The sequence below is a fragment of the Anser cygnoides genome, chromosome 24 (assembly GCF_040182565.1).
Source record: "Anser cygnoides isolate HZ-2024a breed goose chromosome 24, Taihu_goose_T2T_genome, whole genome shotgun sequence".
Lineage (NCBI taxonomy): Eukaryota > Metazoa > Chordata > Aves > Anseriformes > Anatidae > Anser > Anser cygnoides.
This window is the reverse complement of record NC_089896.1, coordinates 3,705,778-3,727,735: the sequence shown is the minus strand read 5'-3', so window position 1 is coordinate 3,727,735 and position 21,958 is coordinate 3,705,778. Positions and strand designations below refer to the sequence as shown.

Genomic DNA, 21,958 nt, shown 5'->3' with positions numbered 1-21,958 from the left:
ATCACCCTGCGCGGTCCCTGAGGCGTTTAATCAAGGAGTGCAAAGTCAGCAAGAGGGCCAAGCCAGAGCCCGCTGGCACAGAGGACGCCTAATCCACACTGAACGCCACAATACCAGGTCACCGGGATGAAAGCTCTCAGGCCAAGGGACTCTGCGGCCTGGAATGGGTCTTGGAGAGCCATGGAAGGAAGCAGCCGCTACACTCAGCCACAGGGAGACGCCTCCCAAAGGCTGCCAGGGCACGTCTTTCATCCCGGTGAGTTTCTCCCGGGACTGTGGGATCGTCACGCCCAAGCAAGACGAAGCTGCGGGCCAGCAGCAAGCTTTCTGCAGGACAGTTACGTTGCCACAGCTGGCCCTGTCTGTACTTGTCCTCTCCTAGGTCTCAAGGATCCATGATCTATGAGCTCTAGTTTTTGGGATGAGCTGGCTGCAGACCTAGCACACAGGCTCAGCTGATCCAGGCAGGAATATCAGCTTTAAAGCTCTAGTATAAAACGCAACACCCACTCCACTCCCAGTGAAGAAATATTCCCCCCTCTCACTAGATTGGTTCAAGGAGGAGAAAAAAAAAAGACAACCAGGTTTTGGTTTCGTTTTTTTAAAAGACTCTTTCTTCCAAAAATAAATATATGAACACTCTGCTCTAGACTCAAGACCAGCAGGAGCCAGCCTGCGGTTGACAGGAGCAGCACTAGTTAAAAAAACCTCTGACAGTCTTTACTCAATGTGACTGGGCACTGAAGCTCTCCAGGGTGCCCCGTGATGCCCGGACAAACGGCATGTCCTGTCTGTACTTCATGGCAGTGGGTGGCTGGCGCCTGAGGAGCTGATCACCGCTGTCTATGGGGTCAGGGTCATCGTAGATGGTTGAGATGAGGACGGAAGCATCCCGCCGGGGCTTCTTCACCTTGCTGAACGTTGGCAGTTTCTCCCCGTGGTATCTAGAAGGAAGCAAGTGGTGTTAGGTACAACACTGAGGCAGTGGGACACCCCTGTAACCCCAGACTGTCTCCTCCACGTGCTACAAGGGAGGACTGAGCTGGTGCAGTTGTCCTGTTCCTGTCTGTGAGATGTCCCTAGAACAAGAGCCAGCCCTCAAGGCACACAGGTCTTGTTCTTGGGCTTTCCCTAAAAAAAAAAAAACTGTAGCAGAGGTGATCCTTAATTCCTGAGCACAGCTCCCCTGTGTTTTTGTGATGCATGAGCCTGAGAATGGTTCCACCCCTGATCTAGCACGAGCCCCTTCAGGAATGCTGGACTGCTAGGAAAAGCAACACGTTCAGTTCTGGAGTGCTGTGCAGGCCCTACTGCCTGCTGCACGGGGGACAGCGGATCCCTGGGACAGCCTTACTGATCTGGTTCACACTCCACCCCTTTTGCTACCATTTAGCTGCAGTTGCAGCTCAGAGAGCTCAGGAAGCGGCTCCAAACACAGGCTGGAAGGGCATGGCAGAGTACTTACCCCAGCCCCCTCTTGCATCTGGGATTCTGACCCTCGTTGTCCAGAGCTTCGGCCATTCCAGAGTTGCTGCTCCCCAGCCCCTGCCCTTCCGTCCAGCCCTGCTGCTCCAGCACCTTCCTGCCAAAGCCCTGGGAGAGGAGAAAAATGTCAGAGTTGGCGGCCGAAGCCCATCTTCATCCCCCAGAACCCTCCTCCTCCACAACCCACACCCTCTGAGCGCTGCCACCACAGCCCTTCCCGTCTTGCCCCATCCACTCCGAAGCACGTATCCAAAGCTCACCTTGGTGTATCTCTCAAAGGTGCCGATTTGCTGCCCTGAAACGGAGCCATCCTCCAAGCCATCCCGGAGTCTCTGTTCCAACCACATCTGGACCGAGTCCCGAGCATCCTTATCGCCTCCATCTAAGGAGAGAGAAGCAGGAGTCAGAGCGACACAGCCCAAGAAAGCTGTTTGCTGCTGTGATTTCCCCCAGAGCACCACACAAGGAGGTAGAACCTGTTCTTTTTGGCAACTCTCACAGCCAGATGAGAAAAATGTCGTTTCAAGTGCTCTGACGTCTTGGACGCTTTCAAAGGATGGCAGAGGCAAAGCGTTCCCCACGTCAAAAAGTCTCCAGGGTCAGAACTTCCCAACCTCCCCCATTTCCTAAGGAGTTTTTCCAAGCTCAGATACCTTTGTCATAGTAGACGCTCATGTCCACATCCCAGTCATCTGCAGTCTGCTCATCAAAGTCTGCCAAGAGAAGGAAAGAACCAGTTTTGGTGGTGGCTGTGGAAGTCTGACAAAGAAGAGCTGCTTGCTGGTGGCCAAGCCCCCTATTTTCTCTAACAAAACGGGAAGGAATGGGGTATTAGAGACTATTCAAGCCACAGTGGTTACCCAAGAGGCTGCCAGTAGGACCAGAGGGGTCTCTGGTCATTGGACTGATCCTCTGAAGGTTTTTTGATCAAGGGAAGGTTTAAAAAGTGATGGCAAGATGCCTGCCTGTATCCGTAGCTGAACCAGAAGGGCTGTACCCAATTTATCCGTTCCTGTGGGCTGGGCCCCCAGTCCCCAGCCTGTGGTGCTCAGTTTGTAGCTCAGTGACAGACCACCATTACCTCCGTTCTCCTCCTGCCAGTACTGAGCATCCGTGTAGAAGACGAGGCCGGAGCCTCCTTTCTCCCACTTCAGCTCGATCTCCTCCTCAAAGAGCCGCTCCTCCACGCGGTCCTGCTTCGTCACATCCTCGTGCAGAGCCTCATGTCGCTCCCACTCCTCGCAGGTGTCATTGTCCTGCAAAGGAACCAGCGAGAGGTGGGTGACACCAGCAGCACAGAGCCTCCTTTCCACTCCCTGACCCTCACGGCCCGTTGCAATGCCTTCCCTACGAAACAGCTTTGTCGACAGAGCTCGTCTCAGCCTGCTGCTTTCAGGCACTGACACGACCGGCGCTGATGACCTCATTCCCCTGACTAATGCCATCTTCAGAGTCAGCAGACAGAAGTGGTGAAAAAATACCACATCACACCCACTTCACGGCATGCTTTCAGCAGCGTACCCGATCTGTAACGCGGAGATGCCCATTTAAGGAGCAGGTGTGTTGTACGTAAAGTCAGCACCAGCAACAAATTAATTCCACTCCAGTCGATCCCTAAAGAGATTGTATCAGTTCCAGAACAGAAGCTGGCTGGCACCACCATAGATCAGGCTGACAGCTTTACGCTGCCTGCCCAGTTTTGGGCACAGCCCTTCCAGGGAGACATTAACCAGCTAAAGAATGGCCAAAAGAACAGCTAGAGATCCAGGAAACAGAGCCTGTGAAAAACGGCCAGAGGAGCAGAGTTGCTCAGTCTGGAGAAGAAAAGACCGAAGGCAGCCGTTGAATAAGAAGTCTGTAAAGGAGGGAACAAAGTGTTCTCTGTGTCTGCTGTTGCTAGGAGAACCTAATGGAGTAAAATTGCAGCAAAGATTTGACATACGAGTTAATTCTGGCGCAGAGTGGCAGGACAGTCAAGAACGGGAATGGCTTGCCCCGGGACTGTGTTGCCTCTGTAATGACACAGGTTTGGGCGAACAGGCTAGACAGGCGTCTCCTGGGGGGAGCGAGATAGTCTCTGGAGAGCCAGTCCAGCCCAGTTTTCTAGGAGTCGTTGTCAGGAAAGCCATTTTTCTCTGAATGACTAACTTGCACTGCAGAAGCATTCGAGGTGAACCACCTGTACTGCTCTGCGTGTCGTTGCCAGGGCACTAACGTGCTCCCCAGTCTCCAGTCACCTCATTTACAAGCAACAGCAGAGCCAGACCGACCGGCCGCGCGGCAAGCAGAGGTCCCCTCCTGCAGCACCAGCTGCAGCCTGCGCTCACTCTTCTGGACCAAACCCTTCATGCTGAAACCCCAAAGCAGCTGAACTTGGACGAGCTGTTTCAGAGGTGTGAACGTCCACACCGCTACATGCACCAAGGGGCTCAGCACACCAAGATGCGAAGAACTACATTTAACATCATTTTCAGACAAGTGATTTATACAATACAACTAAAAGATTAAAAACGAGCTCTGAGAGTTGTATTGGCCCCCTCAGCTTTGCAGGCTGACCTCAGATGGCACTAGAAAAATCCACTTACGTCATCCGAGTGCGACTCCTCTCCCTCCTTTTCCTGCCCCTCATCTTCCTCAGCGCTGGCTGGATCGGTTGCCTCAGATCTTGCCACAGGCCCCTTGTCCTCCGTGATCTCATCCCCCGTGGCGGTGTAAACTCTTTCTTCTTCTATAACTGTCTCAGTGTCCTGGTATTCAAAAGGCACGTTCCCATACCTCCGGGATGAGCCTGTCTTCGGGAAATCCAGCTGCAATTTCTTGATGACCGGGGGAGGCAGCCTGCAGGCACGGATCAGCTCCAGGAAGACGCTCAGGGGGGTGCCCACGTTCCCGAAAGGCATGCAGGAAGGGGGGTTGAACTCGGGCAGCCGCTTCAAGTCTGCTTCCGCGACGGCTTCGCCTGCGGCCCTCGCGTCCGCCCCGCTGGGAAACGCCTCGGCAGCTGGAAGAGAGGAGGAACGATTTTTTTGTTCTTCTTTTTTTTTTTTTTTTTGGGGGGGGGGGGGGGGGGCAAACACAAACCATGCACCGGAGAGAGGTAAATCAGGGCCCTCCTGGGAAGGAGGAGGTGAAGTAGACCCAAAACTGTCTCTTCTTGCCCCATAATGAAATTAAGGAGTCAAAAACCTCCATGAAGGGTTTTAAGCAGCTGACGCGGGCTGCTGGGACCCGGAGCCAAACTCTTCTTGCCCCAAAATGAAATTAAGGAGTTAAAAACCTCCGCGAGGGGTTTTAAGCAGCTGGGAACCGGAGCCAAATGGGTCGGGAGGGGAGGGGAGCCCCGGTGCCCGGTCCCCCCGGTGCCCGGTCCTACCTGTCCCGGGGCCGAGGCGGACCCTGCGCACGACGCAGCGGCCGGGCAGCGAGGCACCGCCGGGCCCGACCCAGCTCTTCCCCGAGTACATGCGGACGAAGCGGCGGGCGCGGCCGGGCCTCACGGCCACCGGGCAGCAGCAGGTGCTCGGCGCCCCCCCGCCGCCCGCCGGGCCCCGCTCGGGCCGGTGGCGGTAGTGGAAGCAGAGGAAGCCGCCGGCTTCCAGGAACTGGCTGAAGTAGGAGCGGAGCTGTGCGGAGCGCAGCGCGGCCGGGATGCCGCTCACCAGGCAGTAGCGGGCGGCCCCGGCCCCGCCGCCATCGCCGGCCCCGCCGCCATTACCGGCCCCGCCGCTGGGCGCCGCCATCTTGTCCGCGGGTGGCGCGAGGTGATGACGTCAGACACCCGAGGGGAGGGGGAGGGAGGGCGCCGCCTGGTGGTCGTGGGGGGTAATGGGGATGGGTGCTGGGGGGGGAGGGGCTCTGAATCCCAGAATCACAGAATTCCAGAATCCCAGAATTCCAGAATTCCAGAATTCCAGAATCCCACAATCACACAATCCCAGAATGGCCCAGGTTGGCAGGGACCTCTGAAGACCACCTGGTCCAACCCCCCTGCCGAGCAGGCTCACCCGGAGCACCTTGCGCAGGATGGCGTCCAGGCGGGTTTTGGATATCTCCAGAGAAGGAGACTCCACAGCCTTTCTGGGCAGCCTGTCCCAGTGCTCTGTCACCTCCCAGTAAACAAGTGCCCCCTCACATTCAGCCGGAACCTCCTGTGCTTCGGTTTGTGCCCGTTGCCTCTTGTCCTGTCGCTGGGCACAACTGCAAAGAGACCGGCTCCATGCTCTCGACACCCTCCCCTCAGATATTCACACACACTGATGATCTCTCCCCTCAGTCTTCTCTTTCCCAGGCTAAACGGGCCCGGTTCTCTCAGTCTGTCCTCATATGACGGGTGCTCCAGTCCTCTAATCATCAATGGAAATTAAGAACATCAAACATCTGATTCCTTAGTTATTAAACAAATCCTCTTTATTATTTGAATAAAATATATTTAATATGAACTCACAGAAGAGAATCCCTTAGAAAACTGATGACAACCATGTAAAGTTTTATTAATTAGCTTCCAGTTATCTTACTGGGTGCTGGGGGCACTGGGTGCTGGCGTTTACTGGGTGCTGGGGGTGTCCCCGCTGCCCCCCGTGCTGCTCAGGCCCAAAGCCTGAGGGCTTGGCCTCTACTTTACCTTTCCAGTCAGTAAAGGAGCAGCTCTGGGGGCACCGTGAAGGAGGGAGCAAAGGGAGGGCTGGGGGGGCCCTGGGAGGGGGGTGAAGGGATGGAGCACAAGTCCTATGGGGTGGTTTGGTCTGGGGAAGGGGAGGCTCAGGGCAGACCTCATTGCTCTCTGCAACTGCCTCCAAGGAAGGTGTGGGGAGCTGGGGTCGGCCTCTTCTCACAGGTAACCGGTGATAGGACCAGAGGGAATGGCCTCCAGTTGTGCCAGGGGAGGTTCAGGCTGGAAATGAGGAGACATTTCTTCTCAGAAAGAGCGGTCAGGCGTTGGGACGGGTTGCCCAGGGAGGTGGTGGAGTCACCGTCCCTGGGGGTGTTCAAGGAGAGGTTGGACGTGGGGCCTGGGGACATGGTTAGCGGGTGATGGTGGTGGTAGGGGGTGGTTGGACCAGATGATCTCGGAGGGCTTTTCCAACCCTAATGATTCCAGGATTCTCTGTCTGTGTCATGGGCAGTGACATGAGGTACCACCTGTGGCTGACTCCACCGTGCAGGTGGACCTGCAGGGATCCTGTCCCCAGGAGGCTGGGGGCTCTTCCCTGTTCCGAAATGTTTGCCTCTGTCACCGTGGCAATGGGGCTGTTCGGCACCCGACACACCATGACTCACGCACGCGTCACCGCTGTGTGGCTCATGGCTGCCGGTGGCTGGCGTGGGCCTGTGGAAATCATCTGGTGACTCACACGCTCCTTCCCCATGGAAAATGGCTGTCAGGAGCTGAGATCATGTTGGAAGCAGCCCGTCACCCTTCTGCAGCTGGGGTGAGAGCTGCGGGGACAGACGGACAAAAGAGTCTGTCCTCCCCCCGGGCTGCTGGCTAAAATTTGAGGGGTTTCAGTGGGTAAGAGGGGACAGGGAGGCCTCATGGGGCTTTACCAGGCACGGCAAGCGTGGTGGTCGTGGTGCCTGGTGGCAACGACTGCACATCCAGGTGAGTCAGCACCCAGCACCAGCGCTGCGCCTGGCTGGGAGCCCTCTGGGCGAGGCTGCGCGCGTGAAGGAAGGCACAGCGTGTGGACAGGCCGCGGTTCTGCTGCCTCTGCAAGTTTCTCTCTGCCGGGCGCTCGGGAGATTGCGAGCCACATGGCTGTGAATCAGCTCCCGTGTCCACATCACAGCGCTCCCCTGCGATGATGAGGCAGGAGGATTTTTACGGAGAGCCTCTGGGGAAAGTCTCTGTCCCCGTCCGCTCTAGCGTCCTTCCCACGCCAGGCCCGCAGCCAGTATTTCTGGAAATTTAGAACCCCGAAAATTTAGCACCATCTTTGAAAGTCAACGCCATTTTCCAAAGTGTAAAACATTTTATTAAAAAAATAATTTACTGTATCTTGTATACAAACCACAAGAATGTTCACTTACAAAATACTGACATTCGACTTGTTGCAAAAGCTGCAGACAGGAGGAGCGAACTTTCCAGACGTGCTACATGTACAACCTGCTCTAACTCAAGACATGGATGTTTTGTTCTGCCACTAAATCAGTTCTGCCTGTTTCTGCAGTGTTACAGCTCAGTGAGTTTCTTCCTGTCACAGAAATGGAGGTAAGACCACAGCCTGAGCTGCTCTCAATATTGCTAAAATCACCGCATGGTGTATGGGTAGGATGGAGTCCCTGGTATTCACGCAGCACTACATGACATAGGTTTAGCTGCTCTTAGGTAGTCCATTGCTCTGCAAACAATCCTGTTGCAGTTCATGGCATAATGGAGAAAAGATGCAATCTAAGAGAAGGTAGAAAGTGCGAATTTGGCTGCCTGCACACCCTGTAAGATTTTATACTCTGGCCTCTTCCCTCTTAGTGATAAAGGAAGATTCTTTATGAATATTGCTACAATTTCATGCACAATAGAGATAGACCAAAGCTTCACCCAGACCAAATTCCACTTAGGAACACCCTATGCGTGATCCCACTGAAGACAGGGTACTCAGCACACCTAAGTACTGCATAACCAAGCTGTTACAGGATTTCAGCTGAGGCCAAGCCTCATCTCAGAGTTAGCGGCAAAATGCACATTGATTTCGATGGGACCAAGGATTCGCTGAGCGAAAACCTGGAGTGGCCTCTAACCCCACCTGTTCCGTGTCAGAGTTTGCTGGCAGCTACGTATCACCAGCTACAGGCCAGGGAAAGTCACATACACACGCGCTCCCTGAAGCTGAGACTGGCACAGGTGGAGCAGGTGCTGCCATAAACATCTGCCAAATCCAAGTTATTTTCCTGTGTGCTCTGCGAAGCCTCGCTGAGTCCTACAGGCTCATACTAGTGACAGGCACATGCATAGCCAGTTCTTTGCAGAGTCCAAGTACCCGTCCTGCTAAATCCCCACTCCCTGATTCTCTCTGCTCCCTGTGAGGTGTTGGGGAGCACCCACGAGGCCGGCAGCCGAGCGCAGCGTCTCAGAGCGCCATGCGTGGTGTGGGAGCCAGCTGCCTGCTGGTGATTTCGTACAGCATTTCCGCGATGAGCTCAATGATGTCTGCGTTGCCGATGATGGGCCGGAAGAAGAGGTCTGTGATAAGGGCAGGAGGGATGGATTTCAAGGTGGAGGCAATCAGCAAAATGCGGGCAAAGCGGCCCTGGTCCTCAGGATGCAGGGGCCGCAGGACCTCCTGAAGTGCTCGCTGGGCTTCCCGCTGGAGGCTCTCGATGTACTGGGAGGCTCTCAGCCCTGGGACATCTGCAGAGAGAAAGGAAGAAAAGCCCATGAAGAGGGAGGCTGGAAAACAGCTCCAGGTTTCTCCCATTCCTTTCCCCTGCATCTCAGAGGGAGTCTCTGAGCGCCACGCTAACAAGATGTACCCAGCACTGCTGAGATGTGGCTATTTCAGGGCTGCTGTTTTGAAGGAGCAAAAACAGATAACAGGGCAAACAAGCTTTACAGAGTAAGTACAGGGCTCTTCGTTGTTTGCAGAGCGATAAGGTCTCTGTTTTTAATGCTATATTTAATATCCCTCCTTCCCGCCTCCCAGCTGTCAGCTGCATTATCGGCGCTAACGATAAGGCAAGCAGCCCTCTCTGCTCTCACGCACGCTCCTGCCCGTACTCTGAGAGACTCCAAGCCAAGAAATATGTTTTTAGATGCTAACACGTGCAGGGCTTTCTCTTGCTACCAGCAGGCAGGGCTCAGAGGGTTGAGCACTCACCGGGATTAAAGAGAATGGCTCCCTTCAGGTAGGCATATTCCTTGGGGCTCAGGTCCAGGCTCCAGAAGGTGTTTAGGCAGCACTGCAGCCGCTGCACGGCAGCCAGCGTGGGCTGCGTCCGCTCGGGCTCCTGCCGTTTGCTTTGGCCATCGAGGAGGATCTTCTTGAGCATGCTGGGGGCCGGGGTCTCCATCACCTCAAACGTCACCATGTCCTGCGCCAGCCCCAGGAGGAAGAGGGGGACCCAGCAGCTGTCCAGCAGCAGGAGCTGGTCCCCTCGTGGCAGCAGGTGGAAGGAAGGGAGGTTTTTCATGAAGCTGACGGTTTTCACCAGCACATCGGAGGCAGCCTGGCAGGTGACGTGGGGTGTGCGCAGGCAGACTGTCCGGCGCTGGTGGCACAGGCAGCGCTGGTGGGCCGGGCTGCAGCTGCCCCGGCTGTGGTTCAGGTTCTGGCTGAGGAGGTTGTAAAGGATGGCGGTGCGGTTGTCCTCCTGCTGGCACTGACACCTCTCGCAGTCCACGTCCATGCTGCTGGTCGTCATAGCTGAGCTGGAAGCCCGGATCCTCTGTGAAACTCAGCTCCTGCTGCAGCAGATGTGAGAGACCCGTAAACTTCCTCCCTGCCTCAGCCTGGAAACACCCTGTCCTCCCCGCTCTGCCAGCACATGGCTGCTCAAACCAGCTCTTATAAGGCTCGGTCACAAGTGAAACACCCCTTCCCAGCCTTGACCGCTCTGTGATTAAGCGGTCCTCATTAAAAAAAAAAAAAAGCAGCCGTCCCCTGGATGATTGGCTGGGGCCAGCAAGTTCTCGGCGTGGCGTCAATGGCCGTTTTCTCAATGAAGCGCCAGCAGCTGCCGCGGGGGGACGGGGCAGCGCGGGTTGGGCGGCCTTATCGCGATTACCCAAACAGTATAAACAAAGTCATTAACCCGGGCTGTACCATGGCACCAAGGCCCCGCGCTGCAATCAGGCAGCGCTATATGGCAGGTGTCACTGCCAAGGAGTTCACACACACACACACACGGCACCCGTCTGGAGCGAGGGCCCTGTGGCAAATGGCCTGTGCGCTCCGGCCTTGGAAAGAGCAACCTGGAAGTCGTTTTATCAGCAGATATTTGCCTAACCTTGTTGACAGGAGCCTCGCTGCTGTTACAGTTAAGGAAGCGGGTGAACTGAACGACTCATCCTGAGGCAGGGCCCCATGTGTCACAGGGGAAATGCTGGGCAGGGGTGGGCCGGGTTTATAGATTTTCACCTTGAATTGCTCAGGTATTTGTATCTGCTGATCTGCTGATCTGTATCTGTTGGTTTAGGGAAGGGGCAGCATCCGAGTGATGATTTCAGGGGGCCTGCTGGGGAATCCCGTGGGCAGCAGGAGCCTGTGGGCAAGGCAGGGCCCCACGTGTCACAGGGGAAATACTGGGCAGGGGAGGGCCAGGCTTATAGATTTCCACCTTGAATTCTCAGCTATCACAGAATCACGGAACGTTAGGGATTGGAAGGGACCTTGAAAGACCAGCTAGTCCAAGCCCCCTGCCGGAGCAGGAACACCTAGATCAGGGCACACAGGAACGCATCCAGGCGGGTTTGGAATGTCTCTGGAGAAGGAGGCTCCGCAACCCCCCGGGAGCCTGTTCCAGTGTTCTGGCACCCTCACCGTGAAAAAACTTCATCTCATATTTAAGCGGAACCTCCTACATTCCGGCTTGCACCCACCGCCCCTTGTCTTATCATCGGATGTCAATTATTAGGTGTCCAGATGCATTTGTACGCGTTATCAGCACAAGTTGGTTTAGGGAAGGGGCAGCATCCAAACACTGATTTCGGGGGGCCTGCTGAGGAATCCCCCGGGCGGCAGGAGCCTGTGAGCGGCACAGCTCGCCCTGACGGGGACAACCCCCCCCGAGCACACCCAGCCCTGGGGGGTGCAGACGCGGGGGGATCACACAGGGGGGAGACCTGCAGCGGCCTGCGGGGCCTGCTGGACCCGTCCCTACGCAGGCTGCAGGCCCCTGCCCCGCTCGGGGCCTGGGTGAGCGGCCCCAGGAGCCGTGTGGGGAAGGGGGCGGTGGTGGCGGCTCGGTGCCCACCGGGGCTGGGAGGGGGGGGGGGGGATCAGGGCCTGGCCCTCCAGGGCCTCCCCAGGCCCCGCGGAGCCTTCTGGAAAGGCCTAGGCCTCTCCGTTGCTATGGCAACCGCGCCCCGCTCCTCTCCTCCCGCCTCCCGCGCCCCTCCGCGACCAATCCGCGAAGGGAGCGGCTGGGCCGCGCGCTGCGATTGGCGGAAGGGAGAGGCGAGCGCCGCGCGAGCTTCCGCTCCCTCACCTTCCGGTTCCGGCAAGCGGCGGCGTGAGGGGGCCGAGGCGGCGGCGGCAGCGGGGTCAGGGTCAGGATGGGGCTGAGCGCGGAGGAGGCGGCGGAGCAGGAGGATCGCTTCGACGGCATGCTCCTGGCCATGGCCCAGCAGCACCAGGGCGGCGTGCGCGAGGTAGCGCCGCCGGGCCCGGCGGAGGCTTCGCCGAGCTCCTCCGGGGGTAACGGGGGAGGGGCAGGCGGCGGCCCTCGGACGAGGCCCCGGGGGGCCCCACGCAGCCCCCCCGGGTTCCCTCCCCGCCGCCACGGAGCGAGGGGCCCCCGTGTGCGGCCTCCCCACGCCGGGGGCTCTCGGCCTCGGCAGCGCCACGCGTGGGGCCCGGGGCTGCTGCGGCTGCGGAGCGGGAGAGGCACGGGAGGCTGGAGCCGCCCTGGCCCAGTTTTGCGGTCCCTCGAGCCCCCAGCGGGTTGTGGCCGCCGCCAGGTGCCGTTAAACGCGGCCGCGGCTCCTCCCCTCCTCGTGGGGCGCTGCGCGGGCCTCCCGCTCCTCCAGGTAGTGGCTCCTGGTGGGAAGCTGGTCCGCAGGGAGGGGTGTGTGGGAACAACCCCTGCACCCACACGTGGGGAAATGGTGTTAAACACAGCTCCTCCTGCTGCCGTGGGGCTTCAGGTTGAAATACTGACGAGACATAACTCCTGGGGGGGTGGGGGTGGAAATCAAACCCACTGAGAGTCAAACCCATTTCCATGGAGGTATTTTGGGGTGGCAGTTCATAACTGCCAGTTCACCAGCAGCATCTGGCAGGCAGCAAGACAGTCAGAAATAAAAAGAAGTTTAAACTTTTGTAAATAAACGGGACGCAGCTTGGGGGCGGCTTGCAGGCTTTGAGGGCATAGGCGTACAGAATATGTGAGCATCTGTATACATTCGTGTGTGTGTGTATCTAAAAGTACGTATGCATTGCCAAAGTTTCTGCATCAGAGAGATCTGAGTGACAGTTTGGGATGGCAAAGTAGGTGCGTCCCCAAGGTGACCTGAGAATAAACTGGTTGCCCTCTCTTAACATGAAACACACACATGCCTCTGAAAAATGGGATCCAGGAGCTGGATCTCCTTATAAGCCCTTGGCTGTTTTCTCTGGGAAAGTCACAGGGTTTCAGTACGGTGCTGATGCAGACACAGATGGGAAGGGCGCAATAAAGGCTACTCTAGAGACACAAGGTACCTTGGAGTGATCTGGTCTCACTGCTCTTTTTTTCTCTCTTCACCCCTTCTCTTCCCCCCTTTCTCTGTTTCCTCTCTACCAGCTTGTGAACACGTTCTTTAGTTTCCTGAGGCGTAAAACAGATTTCTTCACTGGTGGAGAAGATGGCGTAGCAGAGAAGGTAAAAAAAAAAAAAAATCCACGCTTTTTTTGTCTTATTTATGTGCCGTGTCTATGTCATGCTAAGACTTCCCTTTCTGAAGGCCCCAAAGCCCTTTAATGCACTGGGGGACGAGCGGGCTGTGCTGCTGATGAAACACACCACAAAACAAAGCAATAATGAGCTGCCCCGATGTGAGGTGAGGCATGATTGCTTGTTCAAGCGATACCGTTGGTGCAGGGCTTTTTTTTTTCCTTTTTTTTTTTGCCACGCTCTGGCCAAAGGCTTGTTTGGAAAGCAAATCTGCCAGACACACTGACTTAACGGTGACAGACACTGCAGAAGCGATAACCCCAGGTTACCTTGTTTGTTCACCTCAGAGAAAGCCCAAAGTCCACGTCTCTGCACATGCGGCTGCACCTTTGTCTCCGGGCCGCGTACCTGTCTGGACTGAGCGAGCCCGGGGCTCTGGGCTGCCTCGCTGGCAGGCGGAGCGTTCCAGCAGGAGTTAGGCAGGCTCTCTGAAGGTTTCTTGGTTGTACTCACCCGCGTGGTGGCTGTTCCCCTCTGGCTTAGCACGTGAGCTGCTTTGCAACGCTCGGCTGGAGGCCGCGGTGCCCCTCGGCTGCCCGCCTGGCTTTGAGGCTGCGGGTGGTTACAGCAGAGCTTGCAGGGGAGCTGATGTGGGAGGGTCTGGTACTTCTAGATCCCAGGCAGTACGGAATCGAGGACAAAATCCGGAGTGCTTGTCTTGTCTAAGACTTGTCTTGGCTTTCTGGTCTAGTGGAACTCCCTGTGAGCAAAGCAGGCACTGCTGCCATGGTGAGCGTGTTAGGGAAGGTGTTAATTGCTAACACAGGGAGTTACATGCGCTGTCTAGTCCCCGGAGTGGTTAAATGAGGCAGGTAAGGGAAAGGGGATGGATTCAGAGGAAGAATGAGGTGAAGTCTCCTGCCGTTTTCCTTAGACTGGAGAGAAATCTCCCAAGTTCGTGAGGACTCTGCTCCCTGGGACTGAAACTGAGCAGCAGCTTGGAGATAAGCACTGGCTGGTGCTTTTGGAGGTCCTGGCTACTGCGATACCTGTTCAAATGCTTTATGGTCTCCTGAGGAGGTGCTCAGCACAAGGGGTCTGTGACACCACAGTAACAGCACAATTTGCAGAAGCTGTTTCCCCAATCCTGCTGGTCCTTTGGCATCAAAGAGAAAGAGGAGAGGGTGGGAAGGCATCGTCTTTTATGCAGCCCTTGCGTAGAGCGAGGGGACGCGATGGCAGTTGAGAGAAACGCAGTGCGCGCACTGGCAGGCTCGGGCTGTGCAAATAGCCTCGCTCCCTGGCTTGTTAGGAACAGGAGCTGGGAGATGCACGTCTTGAATTCTGCGTCCTAGGAAACGCTGGGCTCGGGTTGCGTAAATAAATCTCACTTTGCCCTTTAAAAACAAAGCAGAAATAGTTGGCGGTCGGTTACAGAAGTACACGAGGCCTGGGTGCTTTGAGCTGCTCTGGAAAGGTGCCGATTCCTTGTGGAATTTCTGGGGTATACATAAACGAGTACACGAAACCCGCCTGAAAACTCCACTCCGATTTCATTTCTCAGATCGTCTCTGCATTGTTTTCTGGAGCAGACGGCAGCTCTCATACGTGCTGCTTTGCACAGCGTTCCCTGGCATTATCGACCACGAGGCAATTGCTCTGGCTTACTGCCTGTGTACTCAGCTTTCCCCCTGAGCAGTACAGCCTTTTGCATCAGAGACCTTGGGATTTTGCTTTTCAGTCACAACAACAAGAGCAGTTGTAGTTAGGTTTGGAGCAAAGATTTTTGGAGGAACTTGACCCTCGGTAAAACGATAAGCTTTTCATTTTTTTTCTCCTCTAAATCACAACACTGATATTCAACTGCAATGCCTATTGGTTTCTGCTTGCTGCCCTTTGCTGTTGCAGTAGTAGCAACCTTTCCAGGAGCTTTAGAGCTTCTTCATTGAAAAGGTTTCGTAATACAGATACTAATAAGAGAGGAACCTCCATCTAGTGCCTGGGGAAAGCGCGGTTGTGGGAAAGGTCAAAAGTAGGTGCAAAAACTAGGTCTAGTGTCACTGTTCTTCCAGCTCTCGTAGGTGTACGGAGAGTGGTCAAATGGCTGGGTTAGGCAGCTGCTTGTTCTGCTGGAAGAGCACAAATGACTAAACAAATGGAGAATCTTTATTTTTTTTTTTTTGTTATCTCCATTGAAATACACTCCCTATATAAGAAAGGGCTAGGAAGGGCTGCATTTAAATACTTCAAGCTTTCCCCCCTCTAGATTTTCAGTCAAACAACTAGAGTGAAAATGAGGGGAAGTCACATCAGTATGGCTAACGTGTTCTCAGAGCCTTAGTAGATAGTCATTTGGGTTTGAAAAAGTGTTTTTTTTTTTCTTAAACCTTTTGTTATGTGTTCCTGTCTTTCAGCTGATCACAGACACCTTCAACCATCACAACAAACTAGCTCAGAAGGAGCGGAAGGAGAAAAAGGCTCGTCAAGAGGCGGAACGGCGAGAAAAGGCAGAGCGAGCTGCGAAACTCGCTAAAGAAGCAAAGCAGGAAGCGAACGAGCCAAGGATTAAGGAACTTACGGACGAGGAAGCAGAAAGGCTGCAGCTGGAAATCGACCAGGTGAGAGCAGCGTTTGGCACGTGTGGGTGCCGTCCAGGCCTGGGCTGTCTCCTCTGTCTGCTGGCACGTAGTTCAGGTAGTGGTGAGCGATGTAAAAGGCCGTGTCTGGATCCCCAGATGGGGATCCTGTTCCAAGGGCTGAAAATTCCCCCTGTAGCTCTGTCTCTGGTTCTTTAAGCTCCAGATGAAGAGGCTGAGGCCACCTAGTGTCAGATCAGCAAGTGGCACAAAGTATCAGCGCTATCTGAGCGTGTTCATTCTCTTTTTCTCTTTTTAAACAGAAAAAAGAAGCACAGAAAGAGGTTAACAGCGTCCCAGTGAAATCCTCGGAAGATGAAGGTGAATCTTCAGATTCTAACAAGCAGGTAAAGCTCACCTAGGGACTTTATGTTAGACTGGGAGAAACATGTTTCTGGTTAACCATCAGAACTCTTGTGAGTGTTACGGGATGTCCAGCCTGACTTTCTTTGGGAATATGCACTGAAAAAGTTGTGTCATAACACAATTTCCAACGACTTCAACACCTCTTTTGACCCCTTGTTACTGTGTCTTAATAGAGACACCTTTTCATTGTGGGTTAAAGTTATGTGAATATTGAATATGTGCAGCTGAAATTCTTACAAAAACCTAGAATTGTTGACACAAGTGAAAGATGCATGAAGACTCGAAAAACCTTTTTTTATGCTCTAAATTGGTTGTTTAGGAAACAGATGAAGAAGAGGAAGATGAGAAGGATAAAGGAAAACTTAAACCCAACTCTGGCAATGGAGCTGACCTTCCAAATTACAGATGGACACAGACTCTTTCAGAGCTGGATGTAAGTATTGCCTTATATCCAGGGCCTGAGGAATCTTAGCCAGGAAATAAGAGCAAGTGCTAGTAAGGATAGTGGACCTGCTGCCCCGTATCTCGTTTGCTCACGGAAGGCTGCTAATTTTACTTAATGGCAGCATTTCAATAGCTGGAGGAGAGCTTGGTAACTAAATACCATTCCCAAAAGCTGTACTTAACTCTGACAAACCTTGGTGTACACAGTTAAGACATTAAAATCTGCTTCCCTTCCACTGAGATATATTGGCCATCCTGTTGCCAAATTTACACGTGTCCTTTCATCCTATGCCTGCTTGCTCAGTACCGTAGGGAAAATCATTGAGTACTGTCTTACTCTGGTGAAAGCAAGGCAAAAAGCCTTAAAACAGCAGCACGAGAGGGCAAGGAGAGACTCCATTGCTCTGCTCCTCACATCTGACCTCTGTCTGGTCCAGCTGGCCATCCCTTTCAAGGTGAGCTTCCGGCTGAAGGGGAAGGACGTGGTGGTTGATATCCAGAGACGGCACCTCAAAGTCGGCCTGAAGGGCCACTCGCCCGTTATCGATGGAGACCTTTTCAATGAAGTGAAGGTGGAGGAGAGCTCCTGGCTGATTGAAGATGGTAAAACAGTCACCGTGCACCTGGAAAAGGTAAAGCAGAACAGATCGGGGAGAACTGGGACTTGTCTGCCTCTTACTTAGTGAAATGAGAGTCACGAAACCAATGAAAGCCCTGGGCTTTGTGAGCTGAAACAGAAGAATCATGCTTGTCCATTGCACAATGTCAGTGCTACTACTGGAAGCAGGGTATTTCAGGTTGCCTCTATTTTCAGCCTAACTTCATGCTAATCCAGTATGCCCAATTGATTGCTAAGCAGTTCAGGAAAAGCTGGAAGGAAATCAGTAATTTTAAAGTTACGCCTTAGTGGAATAGCGCTATTCTTTCACATCTGTTAGCGACATGAAAAATCCAGGGACAGAACTTATTGCTGCTCTTGTCCCTTCTGGGCCTCTCCAGGTGTGTTTTTTTTTAATCCTCTTTTGTTGTGCCAAACGTGACATGTAACTTGCTCTCAAGATTTGCCAGTTACGGAAATTCAGGCTAGGTAAAGTGGTTAGAAAGGAAAGTAATGCCCTTTATCCACCTTCAGATTTTACTGGCATTTAGAAAACCGTCAAAGTTTGATTCCAGCGTTTTTTTTCCTGTGACTGAGACATAAAATTCCAAGAACAAGTCCAGGAAAAATAAATAATTTTTGCCTCTTCTTTCCTTCAGATCAACAAAATGGAATGGTGGAACAAACTAGTCTCCACGGACCCAGAAATCAACACCAAGAAAATTAATCCAGAGAACTCAAAAGTAAGAACTCCCTCTTTTCCTGAACGGAGCCTTCTCATAAATGTGCTCGCGCTGAGCTCACGTTCAACTGCTACATCTTTGTTCTGCTAGCAGAAAAAAACAGTACTGGGAGTACTGATGCATATGGTGCTATCTTAGAATATAAACGCTCCCAGAACTGCAAGTGAATGGAGCTGAGTTTATAGATTAGTGTCTGTATAAGTGTTTCTGAAGCCTGTGTGCACAGCACCATGTAACGTCAGTGTAGTCACGTTCTCTGCAAGCAGGCTGTGTGTGTGGGGGGGCTCAGGAAGGTTATTTCAGTGTTGATAGAAGTCCTTGGTTTCAGTTGTCAGACCTGGACAGCGAGACTCGCAGCATGGTGGAGAAAATGATGTACGATCAACGACAGAAATCCATGGGCCTCCCCACATCTGACGAACAGAAGAAGCAAGACATTTTGAAAAAGTGCGTAGAACTGATTAATTCGTGGGTACTCGCTTTCCCATACCCCTTCTCCTCTTCTCCCTTCACAAATACCTAGCAGTGAAACCGAGCAGAAAATGGGTTGGCATTCAGTCCTACCTGAGTTCATGTCAGCAGTTAGACGGTCACTGGCTACCCACCGGTGTCTATAAAAGTCGGTGAGTGCAGAAAGTGTAATGGGAAATTCTAGGAACAGCCTAGCTCTGGCATTGTCTTAATCTGCTGATTTCAAGTCCAGAAAGCATGTTTGGGCATGGAGGTGCCATCTCTACTGAACTTTAACATGGTCTTGATTGTTTTCTAATCTCCTGCTCAGTAGCACAGATAATCTCCCCGCTCTACACACCTGCCACCAGACAGCTGTCTCCAGGCCCGTAACCCTTTTATGTCTTTATTGCCCTGTTTGGCATAAACGCACCTCGGCGGGGAAATTACCCCCAGGGCTCCCAAGGCCGCGTAGGAAGGCGTGGAGGCAGTTCTGGATCAGGCAGCTTCCTCAGCAAGTGCAAATCCCCATCTTATCTCAGGGTTGGAAGGAGGATTAGTGTAGCAGGCCTGGCCTTCTGCACCTGACTCCTTTCCTTCCTTGGCTTATCTGTGCTGGCAGAAGCTTCGCTCTGATCAGTGCACTGAGTTTAGGGCAGGATGAGACTTCTGGAGCAGAGACCAGACGTCCTCAGTGCCTGTGGAGCCGATAGCACGGCAGGCAGTCCTTGCCTCCCTGGAAAGTGCACGTACAGGATACCTCGTCGGCAAGGTCACTCGTTCGGCTCTCCGCAAATTTGGCTTGGGTGCAGATTGGCTGGTAGGGAGCGGATGGGAAGTTTAGACTTTGTTCAGGCCAAAGTGGACTCAGTGACACCCAGGTGGGCGCTAATCTCTGCCAGCGAAGCCCTCCTGGCTGCTAAACAAGGACGCGACTCCCGCAGCACAGATTTCCGCGGAGGTGGAAGTGCTGCGGTAGCATTTCAGGGGAAAACACGAGATGAGAGCGTGGAAGAAGAAAGGGGGCCTGCCCTTACTGTGCTTTGTGTCTGCACCCCCCACACGGTTACGCGTTGTACCCCGTGGTGAACTGCAGGGCAGAGGAGGAAGGTGGGAGCTTCTGCGTGTGCTAATACCTCGCTGCCGAGCGCCCGCAGGCACAGCGTTTTGTTCTCAGAACTTCCTGATGTGGCAACCTGTGTCCAAATAGTCCTATCTGCTGGGGTTGCAGGGCATTTGTAATCGGGTTGCACCTAGTCTGAGAACAGATTTCTCCGGTCGTGTGCTTCGTTAGATTTCACTGTCGCAGCACTGGAGACATTCCCGGTGTCTCCAGTAATGCGTAATGTGAACACGTTTAAGCTTAAATCATAATCTACCCTTATAATCTCCCCTCTGCCCCACAATCAGGGCCATAGCTGCTACGTGTCTGTCCGGGAGGTAACAGTTAAAGGGTGTGTGTCTGATAATTAATAACTGCCATGTGTCTGGGCTTGCTGACCTTGGCGGCTGGTAGGATCGCTGATACCACTGACCTAAGGGAAAAACGTTTGTAGTTTGGAGATTGCGGCCTGGGAAGCTCGGTAAAACAGTCCCTGCTGTGGAGGGTGTGAGGAGGAAGCAGACTTGATAGCACAGGAAGTAGGGAGGCCTTAAACCTTGGGAGAAGGCTGCCTCGAACCTGAAAAGCGGAACAGGAGGAGGCTGCACGAGCGACTTGAAATGGGATTGAGGGGGTGCTGAGTTCTCAGGCACTGTGTGTCCCTGAGGGGAGCTGTTCTGGGGCTCCTGCTGACTGACCAAGCTCTTACCTTTGTTTTCCTTGCAGGTTCATGGAACAGCATCCAGAAATGGACTTTTCAAAGGCTAAATTCAACTGAGTCCTCCTCTTTTCCTCCCCTCCCTCAGTCAGCCCGTCGAACGGGGCAGGATTTGTGTTGCCGGATAAGTAGGGATCCCTTACCTTGGGCAAGTAAGCACTTCCAGCATCCCCACCTGAGCTTGCTGGGGAGGCAGCTCCGTGAAGTCATCCTCAGTTGTCCCGTGTCAAGCAGAACACAAGGCCACAGAACCAGCCTGCAGCAGTTCCAGTCAGAGCCATCTGCGACACTTCCCAAACAGCAGTTAGCGGAGAAGGAGGGGCTAGAGCAAAAAGAGCATTAGGGCTACAAGAGCCAGACTCGAGAGGCTTTGGGACATACCCTTAATGTATTGCTTAGCTTAATCTCCTGGCTCTTCAGCGTTAGTAATCCACGCTTTGCCATATCAGTTCTGGCAGCAGGTTCTCCTGAGTTTTTACTCCCTCCCCCTTCTGGCATTCTTGCTCTCTTGTGAAAACAAGGGCCGGTTTATTTTTTGAAATAATTCCTGTTCTGCCTCCCTGGGCCTTGGGAAAGGAAAACAGCAGCATAAAAATCAGCCATTGCAGCTCCTCCTCATTGCCATAACCCATCATTTTCAGGGAGCAGAGGGCATCATGCTGCTGTCTGGAAACCGAATGGAGAAAGGGTAAAAAAAAAAAAATGGTTCCCTTCTCCTCACCTGTAATGGGCTCAAGGGTAAATCACATCTGAGCAGGGGGTTTCGGGGCTGAGCTGCACTTGGTGTCTTCCACCCTTGCTGCTGCTTCTGTTCTTGCCAGAGGTGGAACAGTCTGGACCCCGTGGGGCTCAAGGGAGGGCTCCCGTCCCAGCTGGAGAGGATGACCTGCTGCCCTGGGGGAAAGGAAGGCTAGGAAATCTGTGGGTGCGGGCAGGGAGAGGGCGTGGGGGGGTCTTTGGGGTGCTGTTCTTACTGGCAGTGCATCTCCCGGCCCTTTTCCAAGCGCCTCTCTCCCTGCCGACCGCTGACAGGCATTGCTGCGTTCTCTTCTGAGCTCCTGCTGGCAAGTGGCACTACTCTGCATGTTCGTATCTTTGTTAAAACTGCGGTGCAACATAAAGACAAAAAAAGTGGCATATTTTTCAGGCAGAACGTGTGATTTCTTCCCCAGGAGGGCTCCAAGCAGCCCGTGCAGGCTTGGGTACGAGCTGGGAGGGGGCAGCGCCTGCAGACGAGGGTGCCCCTGGGGGGGTTGGCTGCCTGACAGGGGCTGGGGCTTGTGCTCTGTGGCTGTTTGTGAATCCCTCTCGGGTTCCCCGCTCGTAACATTTGCTCCCCAGCTAAGGACAGGCAGCAGGAGCTGTGGGCCTTGCTCAGGAGCACTGAAAATCTCTGTGCCCAGCTTAAACCCCTGGCTGCGACCAAGGCTCGTGGCTCCAGGCTCCACGTAGCAGCGTGTGACTGGGCTGAGGAAGCCACCCTTGCCCCAGGTCTGCTTTATGACAACCGTACGAGGAAAGTGGCACAAAAGCCATGGCTCCCGTGAGGCCTTTACAGGCTACCCCAAAATCCTGCTGCCGGGGTTCTTGCTTCTGCTGCCCTGAGACGTTTCCACCTCCTACCAGAGGGAGTGGGCACAAACGGCTGAAAAACGTGCTTGGGCAAAGTTCAGCCTGGCGTTGCACCTGGCTTATTTGGATTTATTTTTCGAACAGGAGGACGTTGTTTGCGTTCCGTCTTCCACTTTTACAGGCCCTCAGGGTCAAAAACCAGCACCCACCCAGCCGAGCAGCGACCTCGTGGGCAAGCGAGGACTCGGGTCAGGGCACCTGTGTCTGGCCTGCCCTCCCCACTACCTGCCGGGATGGGGCAGCTGCGCTCGGGGTCCC

General features: G+C 54.1%; 3 protein-coding genes across 3 annotated transcripts; 1 reads left to right on the top strand and 2 right to left on the bottom strand.

Annotated features, from left to right (window-relative positions):
* Positions 1-576: 576 nt before the first annotated feature.
* GPATCH3 (G-patch domain containing 3) lies at positions 577-5,245 on the bottom strand. Its single transcript, XM_048073205.2, has 7 exons — positions 4,859-5,245; positions 4,071-4,486; positions 2,567-2,741; positions 2,139-2,198; positions 1,746-1,867; positions 1,466-1,593; positions 577-944 (listed from the first exon to the last, which is right to left on the bottom strand). The coding sequence occupies exons 1-7, from the start codon at positions 5,223-5,225 to the stop codon at positions 725-727; spliced, it is 1,488 nt and encodes a 495-aa protein (XP_047929162.2). The 5' UTR covers positions 5,226-5,245; the 3' UTR covers positions 577-724.
* Positions 5,246-7,434: 2,189 nt separating this feature from the next.
* On the bottom strand, positions 7,435-11,373 carry NR0B2 (nuclear receptor subfamily 0 group B member 2). The gene is made up of 2 exons (XM_013199600.3): positions 9,297-11,373; positions 7,435-8,830 (listed from the first exon to the last, which is right to left on the bottom strand). Exons 1-2 carry the CDS (start codon positions 9,838-9,840, stop codon positions 8,550-8,552), a joined length of 825 nt encoding a protein of 274 aa, XP_013055054.2. The 5' UTR covers positions 9,841-11,373; the 3' UTR covers positions 7,435-8,549.
* A 225-nt stretch (positions 11,374-11,598) lies between these two features.
* NUDC (nuclear distribution C, dynein complex regulator) lies at positions 11,599-21,210 on the top strand. The gene is made up of 9 exons (XM_048073198.2): positions 11,599-11,788; positions 12,922-12,999; positions 15,426-15,629; positions 15,911-15,994; positions 16,333-16,446; positions 16,895-17,089; positions 17,715-17,798; positions 18,127-18,245; positions 20,077-21,210. Exons 1-9 carry the CDS (start codon positions 11,693-11,695, stop codon positions 20,126-20,128), a joined length of 1,026 nt encoding a protein of 341 aa, XP_047929155.2. The 5' UTR covers positions 11,599-11,692; the 3' UTR covers positions 20,129-21,210.
* Positions 21,211-21,958: the final 748 nt, after the last annotated feature.